At 37.3% G+C, this 17272-nt stretch overlaps 1 protein-coding gene across 1 annotated transcript in view; it reads right to left on the reverse strand.

Annotated features, from left to right (window-relative positions):
• Window positions 1-17272, reverse strand: part of LOC145679014 (fatty acid synthase-like) — a 177654-nt gene that overhangs the window by 91851 nt on the left and 68531 nt on the right. The window contains exon 11 of the mRNA XM_081749614.1: window positions 1141-1370. Coding sequence (XP_081605740.1) covers window positions 1141-1370 — 230 coding nt within the window. The remainder of the gene's footprint in view (window positions 1-1140; window positions 1371-17272) is intronic.

Genomic DNA, 17272 nt, shown 5'->3' on the forward strand with positions numbered 1-17272 from the left:
TGCTTCATACGTGTTTTACCACGAATTACAACATTTCATACCATTACAAGTACAATTATAACTATGCATGTGTGCAGAACCTTCTCACGCGGGGCAGTATATCTATCTATCTATCTATCTATCTATCTATATGAAAAGCAGACAAAAAGTTCTGTCTCGCAATTTTGTTGTAGTTCTCTATCAGCACAATATAAATACACATTTACTTAATTGCCTTCACAGCAGTCATCTTCAGAACACACCCACTTGCTCAACCGCTACTGTGATTGGTGGAAACACCGACGAAAGCACTCTTTTGGTATCTTTCGAAATTCAGCCGTCTCTTCTACGGTGTCGAAACGTGTACCGTTGAGGCCCATTTGTAGCTTTGGGAAAAGCCAAGCATCCGATGGTGCTAAACTGATTGTAAGACTATCATAGTCTCTGAAGCAGATTCATTGATTCCCGTACTTGATTCATTGATTGATTTTGAGTTTTACGTCCCGTTCAGTAATGAGGCTATATGAGACGTGGATCTACTGATTAACGTGGAATCCGAACCACATGAGCTCCCGCCGGGAATCGAACCCGGGCCTCCCGCGCCAAAGGCGCGTATGCTAACCGCTTAGCCACGGAGGAGCTCGCACATGAACTTGATGTTTGTGAGTTTGCTCGATTTGTGAAACTAACGCAGCTGATCATTCCTCCTTTCAGCTACGCTACTCGTACTCTTCCTGTTATGACCTGTTCATACCTGTGAAATTCATAATGAGGCAACCTAAGGACTGCACTGTACGTGCGTGGGTTTTCTCAGGGTTCTCCCTTTCCTCCCACTTTCTTCATTCCATTTCATTCATCTCTCATCATCACAGTCTCCTTTAGCCTAACCGGCATAACCATGGGACGTAAAACTCAAAAATTTCATTTCATTGTGATTGCATCAAAAATGACACAACTACAACAACATTCCGAAAACGTTTTGACTGCCCCTCGTATATATATATATATATATATATATATATATATATATATATATATATATATATATATATATATATATATAACAAATATCGTCAATAAAAAACTCATTTTGCATAACAATATGATGATTTTGGATAACATTATGAGTTATTGTACTATTCACTACAAAACATTTCTTACCTTTTTCAAATATGATAGAAGTTTAGGGCCGGCCTCAGCGATATATCGACTATGATAGGCGATATTAGCCGTATTCACTTCCCTTACAAAAATATTCTTCTGTTTCAATTCTGCGACAAATTTCTTCATTATATGTTCAGGTCCAGATAAAGTAGAACTATTAGGACCGTTGTGGCAAGCAACATCAATTTCTGGAGGACACATTTTCTTTATTTCATTATAAGAAAGACCTTAAAAAAATAAAAAAAAATATATATAAATGACCTTCAAGAATTAACGCTTGTGTTTAGAAATATTTATTCCCAGATTCTTAAATTACAAGACATATATGCAATATACTGAGAAGGATGAAATAAGTTGTTAAAAAAACAGTAATTTTACTCGGGTGGATTATAGACCCGATCAATTGTTGCAAATAGCTAGTTGAGACCAAATACTTTTGACAAGGGCACCCATATTGTGGTTTCCAAGAGGGGGGGGGGCAAGTATACGCGACATTTCAAATATAGGTTCAAATTTTGATGTAACTAATGTAAAAATTCAATTGGGTTTTCGATATTCCGAAGTACGATTTCCTCTAAGGGGGCAATTACCCCACCTTGCCTCCACTGATGGGCGCCCTTGACTGTTGGAGAGACTAAATCTATTATCCAGCGAAGTATTTTTTGTTATTGTCATAATATTCTGTGTAAAATTCATATTGTTCGATTTGTTATTACATAACTACAATATCATGTTATTCTCATGATTGAAGATTGATTTTAGTAAGCCAATATTAATATCAATAGAGGTTGGTTACATAGCAATATATTCTAGTTGTTTGAAGTACCTCTAGAAATATAGTTGATATAAAAGCTACAGCGGTCAAATATATATGTTAGATTTAATCTGCTATTACTTATGTGTTTAATCTTACCTTAACAATTTTGGAGCAGTGCTATTTAGAACCTACTTACCATAGCAATTACGGTCATGAGTAACTCTGAATTTACCTTGTGATTTACATTTTGTTAATTTGTGATTGAAAACCAATCTTCCTGATATTACGGGAGCGATTGTCTCCGTCATTCAGGTTTCACATGACTTGGTGTGATCATCCATTCTTGAAACATATGGTAACTCTTTAAAGAATGTGAATTGCTCGTTTTTCAAAATTCAAAGTCACACTGAATACCATATCCACTTAGATATTGTTAATTGCATTCAACCATTGGTTGTCTTAGTAAAAAGATAGTATTGCCTCATTGAAGGATGAGACTGGGCGGACATCATGTTACCTTATTGGAGACAGATCTTAAGTAATTTTTGGGTACTATATGCACTTGTATGATACACTCAAATACATTAATATAAGTACTTATATTTTCAATTACTTCATATCTTCAATTACTAGCAACTCATTAACGAAGCACTTCGTTCAGTTTTCTCAAAATTTATCAATTCTTCAATTCAAGGTTGTATCCCAATTAAAATCTACTCTAATTTCAATATTCAGGAACGATATGATATTCGTTATATTCTAATAGATCAAGTGAAAAGGAACCTACAACATCTAGCTAAAAAAAAAAAAAAAAAGCAAAGGAAGCATATTGAACGCTTGAGGTGGAACAAAGTGGGCAAAATTTCTTGTTTATCAATACTTCATAAGGACTATGTAAACAACTTACGTTATCATTTGGTCTCAACTGTTCCCCTAAAATATTTCGTTTCATAAATCACATTCTATTCGACTTCCAAGGAGTATGTTGTTATTTGGATGGTGTTCTGATGTGTGAGGATCTTTACAGAAATATTCTGGTAGAACACGGCGGTAAATGAACAGTTTTAAGAGTACAACATTCATATACACAAGGGTAAAAGTGTTTTATTTCAAACAATATTCAGGATGGAAGGTAACAACACCGAGTAACTTTGGGAGATGATTCCTTATATAAAATGAAAGAAAAAAGTTCTAATAAACCTGGGTCGGAAAACGTCTCCTTTCAGAGTTATGAACCGCCGAAAATTCGAAAAATCACTTTTCAAAATGCTCTGGCTTAGAAACTATAGGACCTATTCCAAGCGGTTTAAGGAATTACACAGGAACTAGTATGCGCTCTATCTAAATATCTATCGTAAGTTTATAACTGCAAAACTGTAATGTATAACTGTAAAAAGGAAGTTGAGATATAGGGATACTCCTTTAAGTACTAATGGTGCATTCGTTTTGCTGGCACCGGTGAACTCTGAAACATGGATATTTAGATAGAACGGATACTAGTTCCTGTGTAATTCCTTAAACCGCTTGGGATAGGTCCTATAGTTTCTAAGCCAGGGCATTTTGAAACGTGATTTTTCGAATATTCGGAAATTCATAACTCTGAAAGGAGACGTTTTTCCACCCATATTTATTAGAACTTTTTTTCTTTCATTTCATATAAGGAATTACCTCCCAAAGTTTTTCGGTGCTGATACCTTCTACTCTGTATATAAAGTACAGGTACTTGGGATACATATTTCACATCTGGGAGTTACTTCCTTTTCGGACAAATCACAATGCATATTAACGGCACCATTTCAAACTAATATCCAACTTCAATCCTACATGAATAGTGATTTATTCATCGTCATCTTTCCTCAGTGTATCAGTTCCTCGGTTATACAATTTTCTTAAACAAGAATCGAAATGGGAATAGTCAGATAACCACCTACGTAAGTTTGATTCAATACAAGGTTAGACTGAGAAAGCAGGGAATCTATATATCGTCAATGAATAACAACAGGTGGTGACAATTACAGATTCTTCTTCCTTCTTTCAATTGTGTCGGAGCTGTATTATTTAATGAAAACAATGTTTAACTGATTACTATTTTTTATACTTAGGCAACACGCTCATCAACACAGAAAAACTACTCACAATTTGAGCGAGAGGTTTTAGTATTCATATTCGGCATCCGAATATTTCGCAAACTTAAAATAGTAATAGATTTAAACCGATTTAGGTGGATCGCCGCAGTTAAACCATCGCCTGGTACAACAATGCCGATTACTACCGATTTTAAAATTGTGTATAATGAGGCTGTTTGGGTGGCAGATATTTCGTCCAAATTTCCTTCGCAAGAATGCAAAGATGCAGTGAGTTACAGTCATGTGTTGTCTCCAAAGAAGAAATGTTATTGAAGTCAAATAATGATATAGTTATATAACAAATGCGTTCTTAGTTACGTAAGGCTTGGTCAAGATTACCAGATCTATAAAATCAAGGTGAACATAAAGCACTGTTCTGAAATATATTTCAATTAGAAACTGTGATGTTTGTCAAGTTGCGGCTATAATCCTGCTAGAACTAATTTCCAACATTGACCAAGAGCTAATACTTCCTTTCGAAGAGTTCATTTGAGTCACTCATTTGTTTGGATTCATGTTTCTCATTGTAATAGATCTCTGTACTAATTGGTTAAGTATTTGCAGAGTTAATTTGACGAATTCTGCGGAAACAATTCAATCTATGGAAGGTGTTTTTAGTTTACTTGGTTTCTGTAAGGTACTGATTTTAGACAATGGCCCACTGTATCATAGTCGTGGTTTTAAAGGCTATTCTCTATAGAAGGGGTAAAAGACAATTATTTGCACCCCCTTATTAACCTGCTTAGTCGAGAGAGAGAAGCTCAGTCGGCAAAGCGGCTGCTAAAGGATTTTTTTTTTTTACAAAATGATAGCCAAGTGTATATGCAACCAACCAGTGAATGCGATAAATAAATCATACTTTACTCTGTACCCCTAACAAAAATGTAATATCTCATTCGCTTCGTTGTGCTTTTTGTTTGAACTTCGCAGTTGCTTCAGTGCACCATCTAAAAGTAATTTTCTTAAGGTCCCTCGAGTAGAATATTGTCGCGAACAAAATTATAACTCACCTGTGTAATTTGGGTCAGGAATCATAGCCATTTCTTATTCAAATTTATCAACGATTTTGACATAAACGAATTGTTACCAAACTTTTTGAAGGTAATGTAAATGGAGAAATCAAGCAATTTCATAGGCATCAAATAAGATTTATTAGAAGTATTTAAAATTCATTTTTTCTTTTAGTGTAGTACTCAGAGGAATATTGTGTGACAAGACTCAAACCAACCTAATGGAACACTCGATTGGTACAAAATGTAGATAACCGGGATGTTGAAGACTGCGCACATAGATCTAGAAACTAATCATTCTCCTGTGCGCAATCTGGAAAAGAAGGTAAGGTTCGTAGATATGGAAGATCTTGGCTGTACGTAAAATGTGTACTGTTATATTTCTTATTAATAGCAATATAATACGAGGCGTGTTCGGAAAGTAACCGCCGATTGTCACTGTGCACGAAGTAGTGAGGGCAGTGCTTCCATCTTTGCCAGACATGCGCAGTAGATTAGTCTACATCCAACTGTGGTAGAGTGAAAAATCAAGACAAATTTTGTAATAAGCTGTTCGGCTTTCCACGATCTATCAAACAAGGTATCACTCAGCCTATATTCCCATTTGAAATTTTCAAGTTGGCCCCGGAGCCCCACGACGGGGGACCTGGGGACACCGCAACAATACCATTCCACGTTGCTTATGGTTTTTTCTCCTTTCATTTTTTGTTTCACCATTTTCTACTCAGCCGTTCCTGATTTATAAGTACTGGAAATTTTATCTGATATCGGACCATTTTTGGGGGCCATCTTGAAAACGGTGCCCTATATCAAAAATTCTTTCCTACAAAACTTGTTCAATTTTCCAAGTTCTTTCGAACGAGGTATCACTCGACCTTGTTCCCATTTAAAAGTTTCACGTACACCCCTTTCCCCCAAAATGGGGCAGGGGGGAACCTGGTGTTTGACTCATGTTTTAGGCCTCTCTGTATTGTATACACGACTCCAAAAGTGCATTACCACCTGCAATTCTCGTTTTCCTGCAATAGCAGGCAACCCAAAAAGCTCGGCGGTTGGGTTGGTTCCGAATTCGAAAGGCGCTGGACCAAACCTCAATTTTGTAATAAAGATATCAGTGTGGCAGACTGCAAATGAGGGAATAAAACAAATTGTTAAAAATGACAATAATATTATTATGACGGAGATGGATGACATCAAAAGTTACAAAATGATTTTACTTAAGCAGTTCAAAAAAGATGAATGGCAAAAGACACATATCAGAGGAAAACATTTCTCTCCTCACCTCCAAAAAAAAGAATCTCATAAAAAAGAAAAAGTTACATAAAGTTATGTAAGTTTTAATATAAAAGCCCCACTCTATATTGTGAAAGTTGACACCCGATAGGCAAGAACAACTGAACCAAAGTCAATAAAATTGTGCACAGATATTGTAGACGTAAAAGGAGGGAATACGAGTTTCGTATTTTCCTGGAAAAAACGGTTGGGTGGGGAACGGACCCCTCCAAACCTTTTATCACGAAATATCAAAACTGCTAGTAACAGTATGTCAGAAGTGTGTAAAAGACATGAATAATTGCAACGGAACATTTTGTATTGAAAATACGCAAAAACTAAAGGAATAAGCCTTTTTAAATTTTCTGCGGAAAAACGGATTTAGGGGCAAAAGCTCCCACCCAAAATTTTGAAACTTGATGTCCGAAAGGCAAGAAGTGAACCGAAGTGAACGAAATTAAGCGCAGATATTGCAAACGTAACATGAGGATACGAGTTTCGTATTTTCCTCGAAAAAACGTTTAGGTGGGGCACGGAACGTGGCACGGAAAATCAAATGTGCTGGTAACAGCATGTCAGATGTGTGTAAAGGACATGAAGAATTTAATCAAACTGCGTCTATGGACAATACGCAAAAAATAAAGGAAAACATTTATTTAAATTTTCTGTGAAAAAAACAGTTTTAAGGGAAAAAAGCTCAAACCCAAAATTTTGAAAGTTGATGCCCGAAAGGCAAAAGGAAGTGAACCGAAGTGAATGAAATTGTGCACAGATATTGTAGATATAAAATGGGGGAATACGGTTTTAGTATTTTTCTGGAAGTAACGGTTCGGTGGGACACTAACCCCTCCAAACCTTTGATCACGAAATATCAAAAGTGCTAGTAACCGTATCTGAGATGTGTGTAAAGGACATGAAGAATTGCAACGAAACTTTATGTGTGGACAAAAAAATAAATGAATATTGTTTTTTTTTATTTTCCGCGGAAAAACGGTTTTAGAGGGAAAAATTCCCACACAAAATTTTGGAAGTTGACGCCCGAAAGGCAGAAAAAAAATGAAATCTTTCAGTTTTACGTCTCACAGCTATGCCGGTTAGGCTAAAGGAGACAGACGTTGATGATGAGTAATAAATGAAATGGTGGAATGAAGAAAGTGGGAGGAAACGGAGAACCCCTAGAAAACCCACGCACACGGTGTTTGTCCACCACAAAGTTCACTTGGCGGGGGCTGAGATCGAACCCAGGACCCCAAGCACCAGAGGTGAATGCTCTACCACTGAGCCACGGCGGCCCCTGAAAAGCAGAAGTAAACCGAAGTGAATAAAAATTTTCACAGATATTGAATACGTAAAATGAGGATACGAATGTCGTATTTCCCTGGAAAAAAAGGCCGCGTGAGGCACGGACCCCTGCAAACATTTGACCACGAAAAATAAAAGTTCTTGTAACTATATGTCAAATGTGTGTATAGGACATGAAGAATTGCAACGAAACTTTGTGTATGAACAATAGGCAAAAAATGAAAGAATACGTTTTCTTAATGTTCTGCAGGAAAACGGTTTTAGGGGGGCAAATGAATCCACCCCAAAAGTTTGAAATTTGACGCCGAAAAAGCAAGAAGAAGTGAACCGAAGTGAATGAAATTTTTCACACATATTGTGAAAATAAAATGTGGGAATTCTAGTTCCGTATTTCCTGAAAAAACTGGTAGGTGGGGCACGGACCACTCCAAACATTTGCTCAGGAAATATCAAAAGTGCTAGTAACAGTATATCAGATTTTTGTAAAGGACATGAAGAATTCCAATGAAACTTTATGTACGGGCAATACGCAAAAAAAAAAAAAAAAAAAAAAATGGAGAAGGGTTTTTCTGCGGAAAAACGGTATTAGGGGCAAAAGCTCTCACACCAAATTACGAAAGTTGACGCCGGGAAGGCAAAAAGAAGTGAACCGAAGTGAATCAAATTGTGCACCGACATTGTAGACATAAAATCAGGGAATATGGGTTTGCTATTTCCTGGAAAAAAGGAGTGGGTGCGGCACGGACCCTCCCTAACGTTTGATCACAAAATATCAAAAGTGCTAGTATGTCAGATGTGTGTCAAGGACATGAAAAATTGCAACATAACTTTGTGTATGGACAATACGCAAAAAGTAAACGAATACGGGTTTTTCTAAGTTCTGCGGGAAAACGGTTTTAGGGGGCAAAAGCTCCCACCCTAAATTTTGAAAGTTGAACACGAAAGGCAAACAGATGTGAATCGAAAAAAAAATGAAATGAAATCTTCCGTTATGCCGGTTAGGCTAAAGGAGACGGCGATGAGTAATGAATGAAATGGTGGAATGAAGAAAGTGGGAGGAAACGGGAGAACCCCGAGAAAACCCACGCACACGGTGTTTGTCCACCACAAAGTTCACTTGGCGGGGGCTGGGGTCGAACCCGGGACCCCAAGCACCAGAGGTGAACGCTCTACCACTGAGCCACCGCGGCCTCAAGAAGTGAATCGAAGTGAGTGCAAATGTGAACATATATTGTAGACATAAAATAAGGATACGGGTTTCATATTTTCCTGGAGAAAATAGTCGTGTGGGGCACGGACCCCTCCAAACCTTTGATCACAAAATATTAAAATGCTAATAACAGTATGTAGAAAGTGTATAAAGGACATGAAGAATTGCAATGAAACTTTTTGTATGGATAATACGCCAGAAATAAAGCAATACGGGTTCTTTTATGTTCTGTTGAAAAATGGTATTAGGGGGCAAAAGCTCCCACACAAAATTTTGAAAATTGACGCCCGAAAGGCAAGAAGAAGTGAACCGAAGTGAATGAATTTCTACACAGATATTGTAGACGTAAAATGAGGGAATACGGTTTTCTATTTTCCTGCAAAACAGGGTTGGGTGCTGCATGGACCCCTCCAAACCTGTGATCACGAAATATTAAAAGTGCTACCAACAGTATGTCAGATGTGTGCAAACAACTTGAAGAATTCCAACATAACTTTGTGTATTAACAATACGCAGAAAAATGAATACTTTTTTTTGTTCTGCGGAAAAACGGTTTCAGGGGCAAAAGCCACCACCCGAAATTTTGAAAGTTGACGTCCGAAAGGCAAGAAGAATTGAGCCGAAGTGAATGAAATTGTGCACAGATATTGCAGACGTGAAATGAGGGTACGAGTTTCGTACTTTCCTGGGAAAAACAGTAGGGTGGTGCACAGACCCCTCCAAACCTTTGATCCCGAAAAATCAAAAGTAATAATAACAGTATGTCAGATGTGTGTAAAGGAAATAAAGAATTGCAACATAACTTTGTGTATGGACAATACGCAGAAAGTAAATGAATACGGGTTTTGTTATGTTCTGCGGGAAAACGGTTTTTGGGGGGCAAAACCTCCCAAACAAAATTTTGAATGTTGACTCCCGAAAGGCAAAAAGAAGTGAACCAAAGGGAGTGAATTTGTGCAAAGATATTGTAGACATAAAGTGAGTGAATACGGGTTTCGTATTTTCCTTTAGAAATCGGTTGGGTGGGGCACCGACCCCTCGAAAGCTTTGATCACAAAAAATGAAAAAAAGCTAGTAACAATATGTTAGATGTGTGTAAAAGACATGAAGAATTGCAACAAAACTTTCTGTGTGGACAAAAAGTAAAGAATATGTTTTTCTTTTTTGCGGAAAGACGGTTTTAGGGGCAAAAGAACCCAAAACCAAAATTTTGAAAGTTGACGCGCGAAAGATAAGAAGAAGTGAACTGAAGTGAATGAAATTTGGACAGATATTGTAGACACAAAATTAGGGAATAAGTTTCCTTATTTTCCTGGAAAAACGGCCAGGTGGAGCATGGATCCCTCCAAACCCTTCATCACGAAATATCAAAATATCTAGTAACAGTATATCAGATGCGTGTAACGGACATGAAGAATTGCATCAAACTGCGTGTATGGGTTGAGTTGAGTTGATTTTAGTTTAGCGTCCCTTTCAGCAGCGAGGCTATATGAGACGTGGACCTACTGATTAACGTGGAATCCGAACCACATGAGCTCCCGCCGAGAATCGAACCCGGGTCTCCCACGCCAAAGGCCCGTACGCTAACCGCTTAGCCACGGAGGAGCTCTGCGAGTATGGGCAATACGCAAAAAATAAACGAATACATTTTCTAATTTTGGTTAAAAACGGTTTTGGTTGGCAAAAGCCCCCGTCTACAATTTTGGAATTTGACCCCAAAAGACAAGAAGAAGTGGACCGAAGTGAATGAAATGTCCACTAATATTGTAGAGGTAAGGTGAGGGAATACGTGTTTCGTATTTTCCTGAAAGAAAAAAAAATTGTGAGTGAACCAAGGCGTTGAGTCGCGGGAGAAGTGGACCGAAGCGAAAGCAATTGTATGTAGATATTGGATATGTAAAATATAGCCTCTCGTGTTTCACAAGTGTCGTGTCTCCATCCGATTTCTTCAAATTTGGCAGATCAAGTAACAGCAAACACAAACAGTATAGCGTATTTTATAGTATTTCAGGAGGCACCTTTAACCCTTGCAATGTTTTTTCAGCATAAAGAAAAACACGTGTCGATTTATTTCCAGTTTGCTATTGGTATGCCAAATTTGAAGCAAAGCGGATAGGAACACTTGAGAAACACGAGAGCCCATATTTTACATATAATGTCTACACACAATTTGATTTGCTTGGGTCCACTCCTTTCTGAGCTATTACGGTAATATTTCCTTTTTTGGGGGGGGGATGGGACCTAGGCCCCAACACTGTTTTTCCGCAAAAATTAAAACACGTTTCATATACTGTTTTGCAAATAGTCCCTTTACGAAGTTTCGTTCCAATTCTCCATATTCTTTAGGAACTTTTGCATATGCTTATTTTCACTTTTGACATTCTGTAATCAACGGTTTAGAAGGTCCGTGCCTCACTCAACCGCTTTTCCCAGGAAAATACGAAACCCAATTATCTCGTTTTTCGTCTACAATATCTGCGCACAATTTCATTTAATTCGGTGCACTTCTTCTTGCATTTTGGGCCTCAAATTTCAAAATTTGGGATGAGGGCTTTTGCCCCCTAAAACCGTTTTTCCGCAGAAAATAAAAGAAAAACCGTATTCGTTTATTTTTTTGCGTATTGTCCCTACACAATGTGTCGTTCCAATTCGTCATGTCCTTCAAACACTTCTGTTATTAGCAGTTTTGATATTTCATGATCAAAGTTCTGGAGGTGTGTGTGTCCCACCTAAACGGTTTTTTTTTTTGTCAGGAAAATGAGAAAAACGTATTCCCTCATTTTATGTCAACAATATCTGTGCACAATTTCATTCAGTTCGGTTCACTTCCTCTGGCCTTCCGGGCCTTAACTTTCAAAATTTTGGGTGATAGCTTTTGCCCCCTGAAATCGTTTCTCAGCACAAAATAAAAAAAACCGTGTGCCTTTATTTTTTGGTATGTTGTTCATACACAAACTTTCGTTGCAATTCTTTGTGTCCTTTACACACATTTGTCATATTGCTATTATCACTTTCGATATTTCGTGATGAAAGTTTTGGAGGGATCCGGTCCCCACCTAACCGTTTTTTCCAGGAAAATACGAAACACGTGTTCCCACATTTTATATCTGCAATATGTGTGTAAAATTTCGTTTACTTCGGTTTCCTTGGTTTTTGCCTTTGGGGCGTCAACTTTCAAAATTGTGGGTGGGGTCTCTTGCCCCTTAAAACCCTTTTCTCCGCAGAAAATAAGAAACACGTATTCGTTTATTTCATGTATAGTATCTACCTTCCAAATTTTATCAAGATCGGAGTGTTACACTTCAGAAGTGTTGCTTGTTAATAATAATATTTCTCTAAAATTTTATGAACAAATAGAGGGAATTAAAGCGAAAAATTGGGATCAATTGGAACTTCGGTTCCTACCAACATTGAAAGAAATGACAGCACAAGTATTTAGATGCAAGGTAGACATAAAATTTAGAACTGAGATTTACTATATTTCTGTCATGATTTTAATGCAGACTTCGAAGTTCTTGAATGCTAATTAAGTCAGGATTTCACATCCAAATTAAGTTGCAACATAATAATTCTTGTTAGAAAACCCGAATCGGCAATGCGAATTTAAGATTAGCCGATACTTTAGATAGCATGGGAAAAAGGTGAAGAGTGTAACCTAAGTGTGCTGCCAAGTAAGTTGCGAGGCGGTTTAATAAATTGGATGTCTTCTATTCGGCAGAGTCTACTTCAACCGTTTAATTTTGTTTTAAAACAAAACATTTTTGTCATGAGTTACATTTAGGGATGCGCACGAGACGAATCGAGACAGGATTTTCCTGACAAAATTCGAGTCGAGACGTGGCACTTCCAATAGAGAAATATACATTTCTCGAGTCGAGACATCACTTTTACAGCACATTTTCGAGACGAGACAGCCACAAATCTTGTCTCGTGCGCATCCCTAGTTATATTAGCACACACTACATGAGTGACAATTTATATTATGATAGAATATACTATGAGCTTTAATAGAAAAAGTGTAGACACTCGATAATTATTTTATGTAGTAAGATTTCAATAGATTCAGTGCTTGATCGTGCCGTGTATGAAGTTATGAAATATGAATTGGTTTCAACAGGCGCAGATCCAAAAGGAATTTTATAGGGGATAGGGATACAGCCCCCCCCCCATGACGCTCAGGTGTACACTGGATAGAGTGGGTTTCAATCCTACTTACACTGGGTAAAGTTGGAAATTATGGTTTAGTCCAGCGTTTCCCAACCTTTTTCAACTTGCGGCACACTTCAGGGTAACTTGAATTCTCGCGGCACACATATTATTATTATCATTATTATTATTATTATTTGAAAATATAAAATACTGTCGTATTTTTTTCTGATTACTGACATCCTTCTCACAGAGAAGAAAGCTAGACCACTGTTTTTTCCCCGTGGTAAATCATTATGCTTATTTTTCATTTTAATTTAAAAATAGAAAACAATTACAATCAGATATAGGGCTCAAGTTGTTAAAAATACACTTTTTTTTCGAAAACTGCATCCAACCTTTCATTAAAAAGGAGGATCACTAAATAACGAACGAACAAACGAATCTCTTTTACTTTTTAAACACAAATATAGGTAGTTCGTATGCATGTTTACTTTGCCGGAAGGATTGAATAATATTTTAAAATTTCAAGTTACGAAATAGTCTGCAACAATAAAGAAGCAATAATGGTCATAACAATGATAACAAATACTTTTTTTTTCAAAATTAGAAATGTACAGAAAAATGTTCTACAGAAAAGTAGCACAGTATGAAACTTTAAATTTTAGATTCATAGTAGTAATTTGAAATACAAATATACCTTTTTCTGTATGTCTTGCAATTTGATTGCTATAGAATTAATAATTTTATTCCGATTTCCTCGCGGCACACCAGCGACCCATTCGCGGCACACCACTGTGCCGCGGCACACCGGTTGGGAAACGCTGGTTTAGTCCATTCCTTGATCATATTCTGGTTCTGCGGTGTTAATATCTGGTCAGAACTTGCTGTTCTAGAAGCCTTAAGTTCATACGCGATAAAATAGTATTTCCGCATTATGCACCTTTTTAAACTATTTTCAATATTTGTATGTATCTTCAGATAAACCCTCCGTGAAAAGTTTTATTTATTGAATACTGTATTTCTTACGATGCTTCCATTATCAAATAGTGTATGTAGTTTTATTTAACATAGAATTGCATACGACAAAACAGTAGAAAACATTCTCATTGTTTTAACTTTTCTTGAGTTGATTTTGAACTTAACGTCCCTTTCAGCAGCGAAGCTATATAAAACGTGGACCTACTAATTAACGTCGAATCCGAATCACATGAACTCCCACCGGGAATCGAACCTGGGTCTTCCGTGCGTTAACTTTACTTGAATTTGGACTCGAACGCTCTGCAGCAGATTTAAAACGGTGGACTTGCCACCCCTGAGTTCTTCAATGAATGTATTTCTTAGTAATTATTTTACTTTTGCTTTTGAAAAGGTGTAAGCATTTTGCTCTAAAAAAAAATCCTTGAATTATACGTAGTCAGTGTTGAATACAGGTTTCATTTTTGTACGTGGAAATAGTAACTTCCATGGTCCCCTCTCTTCTACCTCTAGACACAGAAATTTTGTTTTTAATAACGCCAAATTACGATTTTTATCAATAAAGAGTGGCTGTCCTACTAACTCTTGTATCGATTTCCTGCTAAGCAAAGATAAAGTGAATCTGAAAAGGTAGGGGAACGGTAGGTAGCGGCATGACATCACGCCGTCCCCCATGCCTATCTTTGCCCATTGTAATTTCTTAGGAACTGGGGGGACGCCGTACACATTTTTTGGAGGTGGGGGACGGCGTCCCCTGCATTCCTAACATTGTAAGCACTTTTACCTCTGCTGCTAAGTATTAATTGCTGTAAGGAATAACGAAAAATATTATGTGGTAATTTTACTACTACTACTACTACTACTACTACTACTACTACTACTACTACTACTACTACTACTACTAATAATAATAATAATAATAATAATAATAAATGATCTGAATGATAAAGATATTTTTTTAACTTTCTAATACAATCTCTGTGGGCTTTCGCGAATCTGGATATATTGTTTTTATGAGGAATAAAGAGGCTTCAAACAACGACGATTTGTATAAAAGTCTTATCAGGTGTCTGACAGCTGACCTTGTGTTTGTTTTTTTAACACAATGTTACAAGGCACAGAAGCGTGCGGGCATTTTGTTTTTTTTTGCCTGAGTGTAGTTTCAGTACTAAAATCAAGACTTTCGTTCTGTCGTTGGCACGTGTCGAAGCAGCTTGTTTGCTGGGCGATGTTTTGCCTTCAGGCGATCGACTAGATCGAAGAGTCAAGAAAGAAAGAAATAAACAAAACGATATGCTTGTTTCATGGAGATATGCTTGCTTCTTGGCATTAGTGTTTGAAAACCAAAACTGTTCTAAGTATCCATTTTGTTATGTCCATAATAAGTATAAAGGGAAATGTTAATTCTCATATATAGTAGGGGTAAACTGAGGGGGAACGCGAGGGTAACGTTATATATATTAGGGATGGCCGGATCCGGATCTGGTCGGATTCAAAGATCCGGATCTGGGTCCGGATCTCGAATCTCGGATCTGGATCCGGATCTGGATTCGAAATTCGGATCTGGGTTCGAAATTCGGATCTCAGATCTTGATTCTTATCCAAACCCACATCCCACCCAAATTGTGATAAACTTGAATATCAAAAATTCGCCGAAAGAAATTTCACGAAGTCCTGACAGTGAAGAAGAAAACAGAAAATTAAGAAGAATACTGGCAAGTCTATTTGTCTCCTTCAATCTACACTAATGATTAAATGCTTGCCTAACTAAAAAATAATCTGATTTGATCCGGATGAGAGTTCGAATGTCGAATCTAAGTCCCCCCGGTTGCAGGACCGAGATGAAATACATACATATTTATATTTGAAACCGGAATACAAAACACGAATATTTAAAATTCCTCAATATACCTATTTCATTGACAGTTAAGAAAACAAACAGTTAAGATAAGTATTGACTAGTTTTTACGTATATTTATCTTGCTCAGTCTGCTCAAAATATCAAATGTATAACTTACAATTAGATTTAATAATTATTTAATAAATCACAATATGAGCACGGAGAATAAACTATGAATTTTGGTGCCCCTTATCTAGATTTGAAATTTCGGATTCATACATAGAATCAGGCTGAAAGATAAATATTTGAGATCTGGAAACCGAAACAAGTACTAGTACCAAGATCGTAGCCGTTTGTACCTGGATAGTGCGAGCGGAAGGCACTTGCACTAAGTCCGGGTGTACTTTGAGGAACACGAGAAACTAAAAACAGATATATATTCTTTTTCAGGGGCAAGTCGCGCTTTAACATGACTTTTCATGAGTGTTGTGTTTAAATACGAAAACTGTAATGGCGACTTGTTTGAAATAAATGCTATTTTTTGGCAATAAAGTTAGGTACTTTCACATTGAATAAAAATTACCAAAGCACATTTCACTGATGAGAGTGCTGGTTCTTATTGAAGCTTTCACACTGAACCGAAGATTTCCTCATGTGGGTATCGGATTGCCACAATTCACCTTTCTGAAAGACGTGGTTTATCAGGAGGTCGGCCAAGATTCTTTTGGACTTAGCGTGTAGACTGCTTCTGGTCTCAATTATTCAAATATAGTAAGACTAACCGTATATAAAGTTGGTTCGAAATGATTTAAAATGAAGGGTGCGGTAGCTCCGTGGTAGAGCGTTCACCTCCGGTGATTGGGGTTCCTGGTTCGATCACAGCACGCGCCGTGTGGACTTTGTGGTGGACAAACATCGTGCTCGTGGGTATTCTCGGGGTTCTCCCGTTTCCTCCCACTTCCTTCATTCCACCATTTCACTCATTTCTCATTATCACTGTCTCCTTTAGCCTAACCGGCATAACCGCGGGACGTTAAACTTAAAGATTTCATTTCATTTCATGATTTAAAATATCACTAATTGACCTTAAGGGTATAATTGCGATTTAAATATTCGTAAATTAGAAGAGATGTAAAAATTAAGCGTTAAAATAAATCCGATAATTCCTAATGCAACCTAATAATAGCAATAAAACTCCTTATGTAACATTTTCAAAGCTAAGATTAACAGTTATGTTCTTGAAGAGGGTTTATGGCAACATAGATTATAAATCCAATTATCATAAGTAGTACCTCTGACAGCCCCGCATTTCACATCACCATCGCCCTTCATCCTGACAATTCCGGACATCCGGGCAATTCACTTACCCACAATGACTTTTCAGGCGTTCCAGTGACATCAATATCTCAGTTTGGGTTTGGGTTCATGCTTCGGTGAACCTTGACTATCACCATCAGCAGCTATTAGAGAATCAGAACTTATTTCTGT

Source organism: Thermobia domestica, chromosome 2, assembly GCF_964235325.1.
Source record: "Thermobia domestica chromosome 2, izTheDome1.hap1.1, whole genome shotgun sequence".
In the NCBI taxonomy this organism is placed as follows: Eukaryota; Metazoa; Arthropoda; class Insecta; order Zygentoma; family Lepismatidae; genus Thermobia; species Thermobia domestica.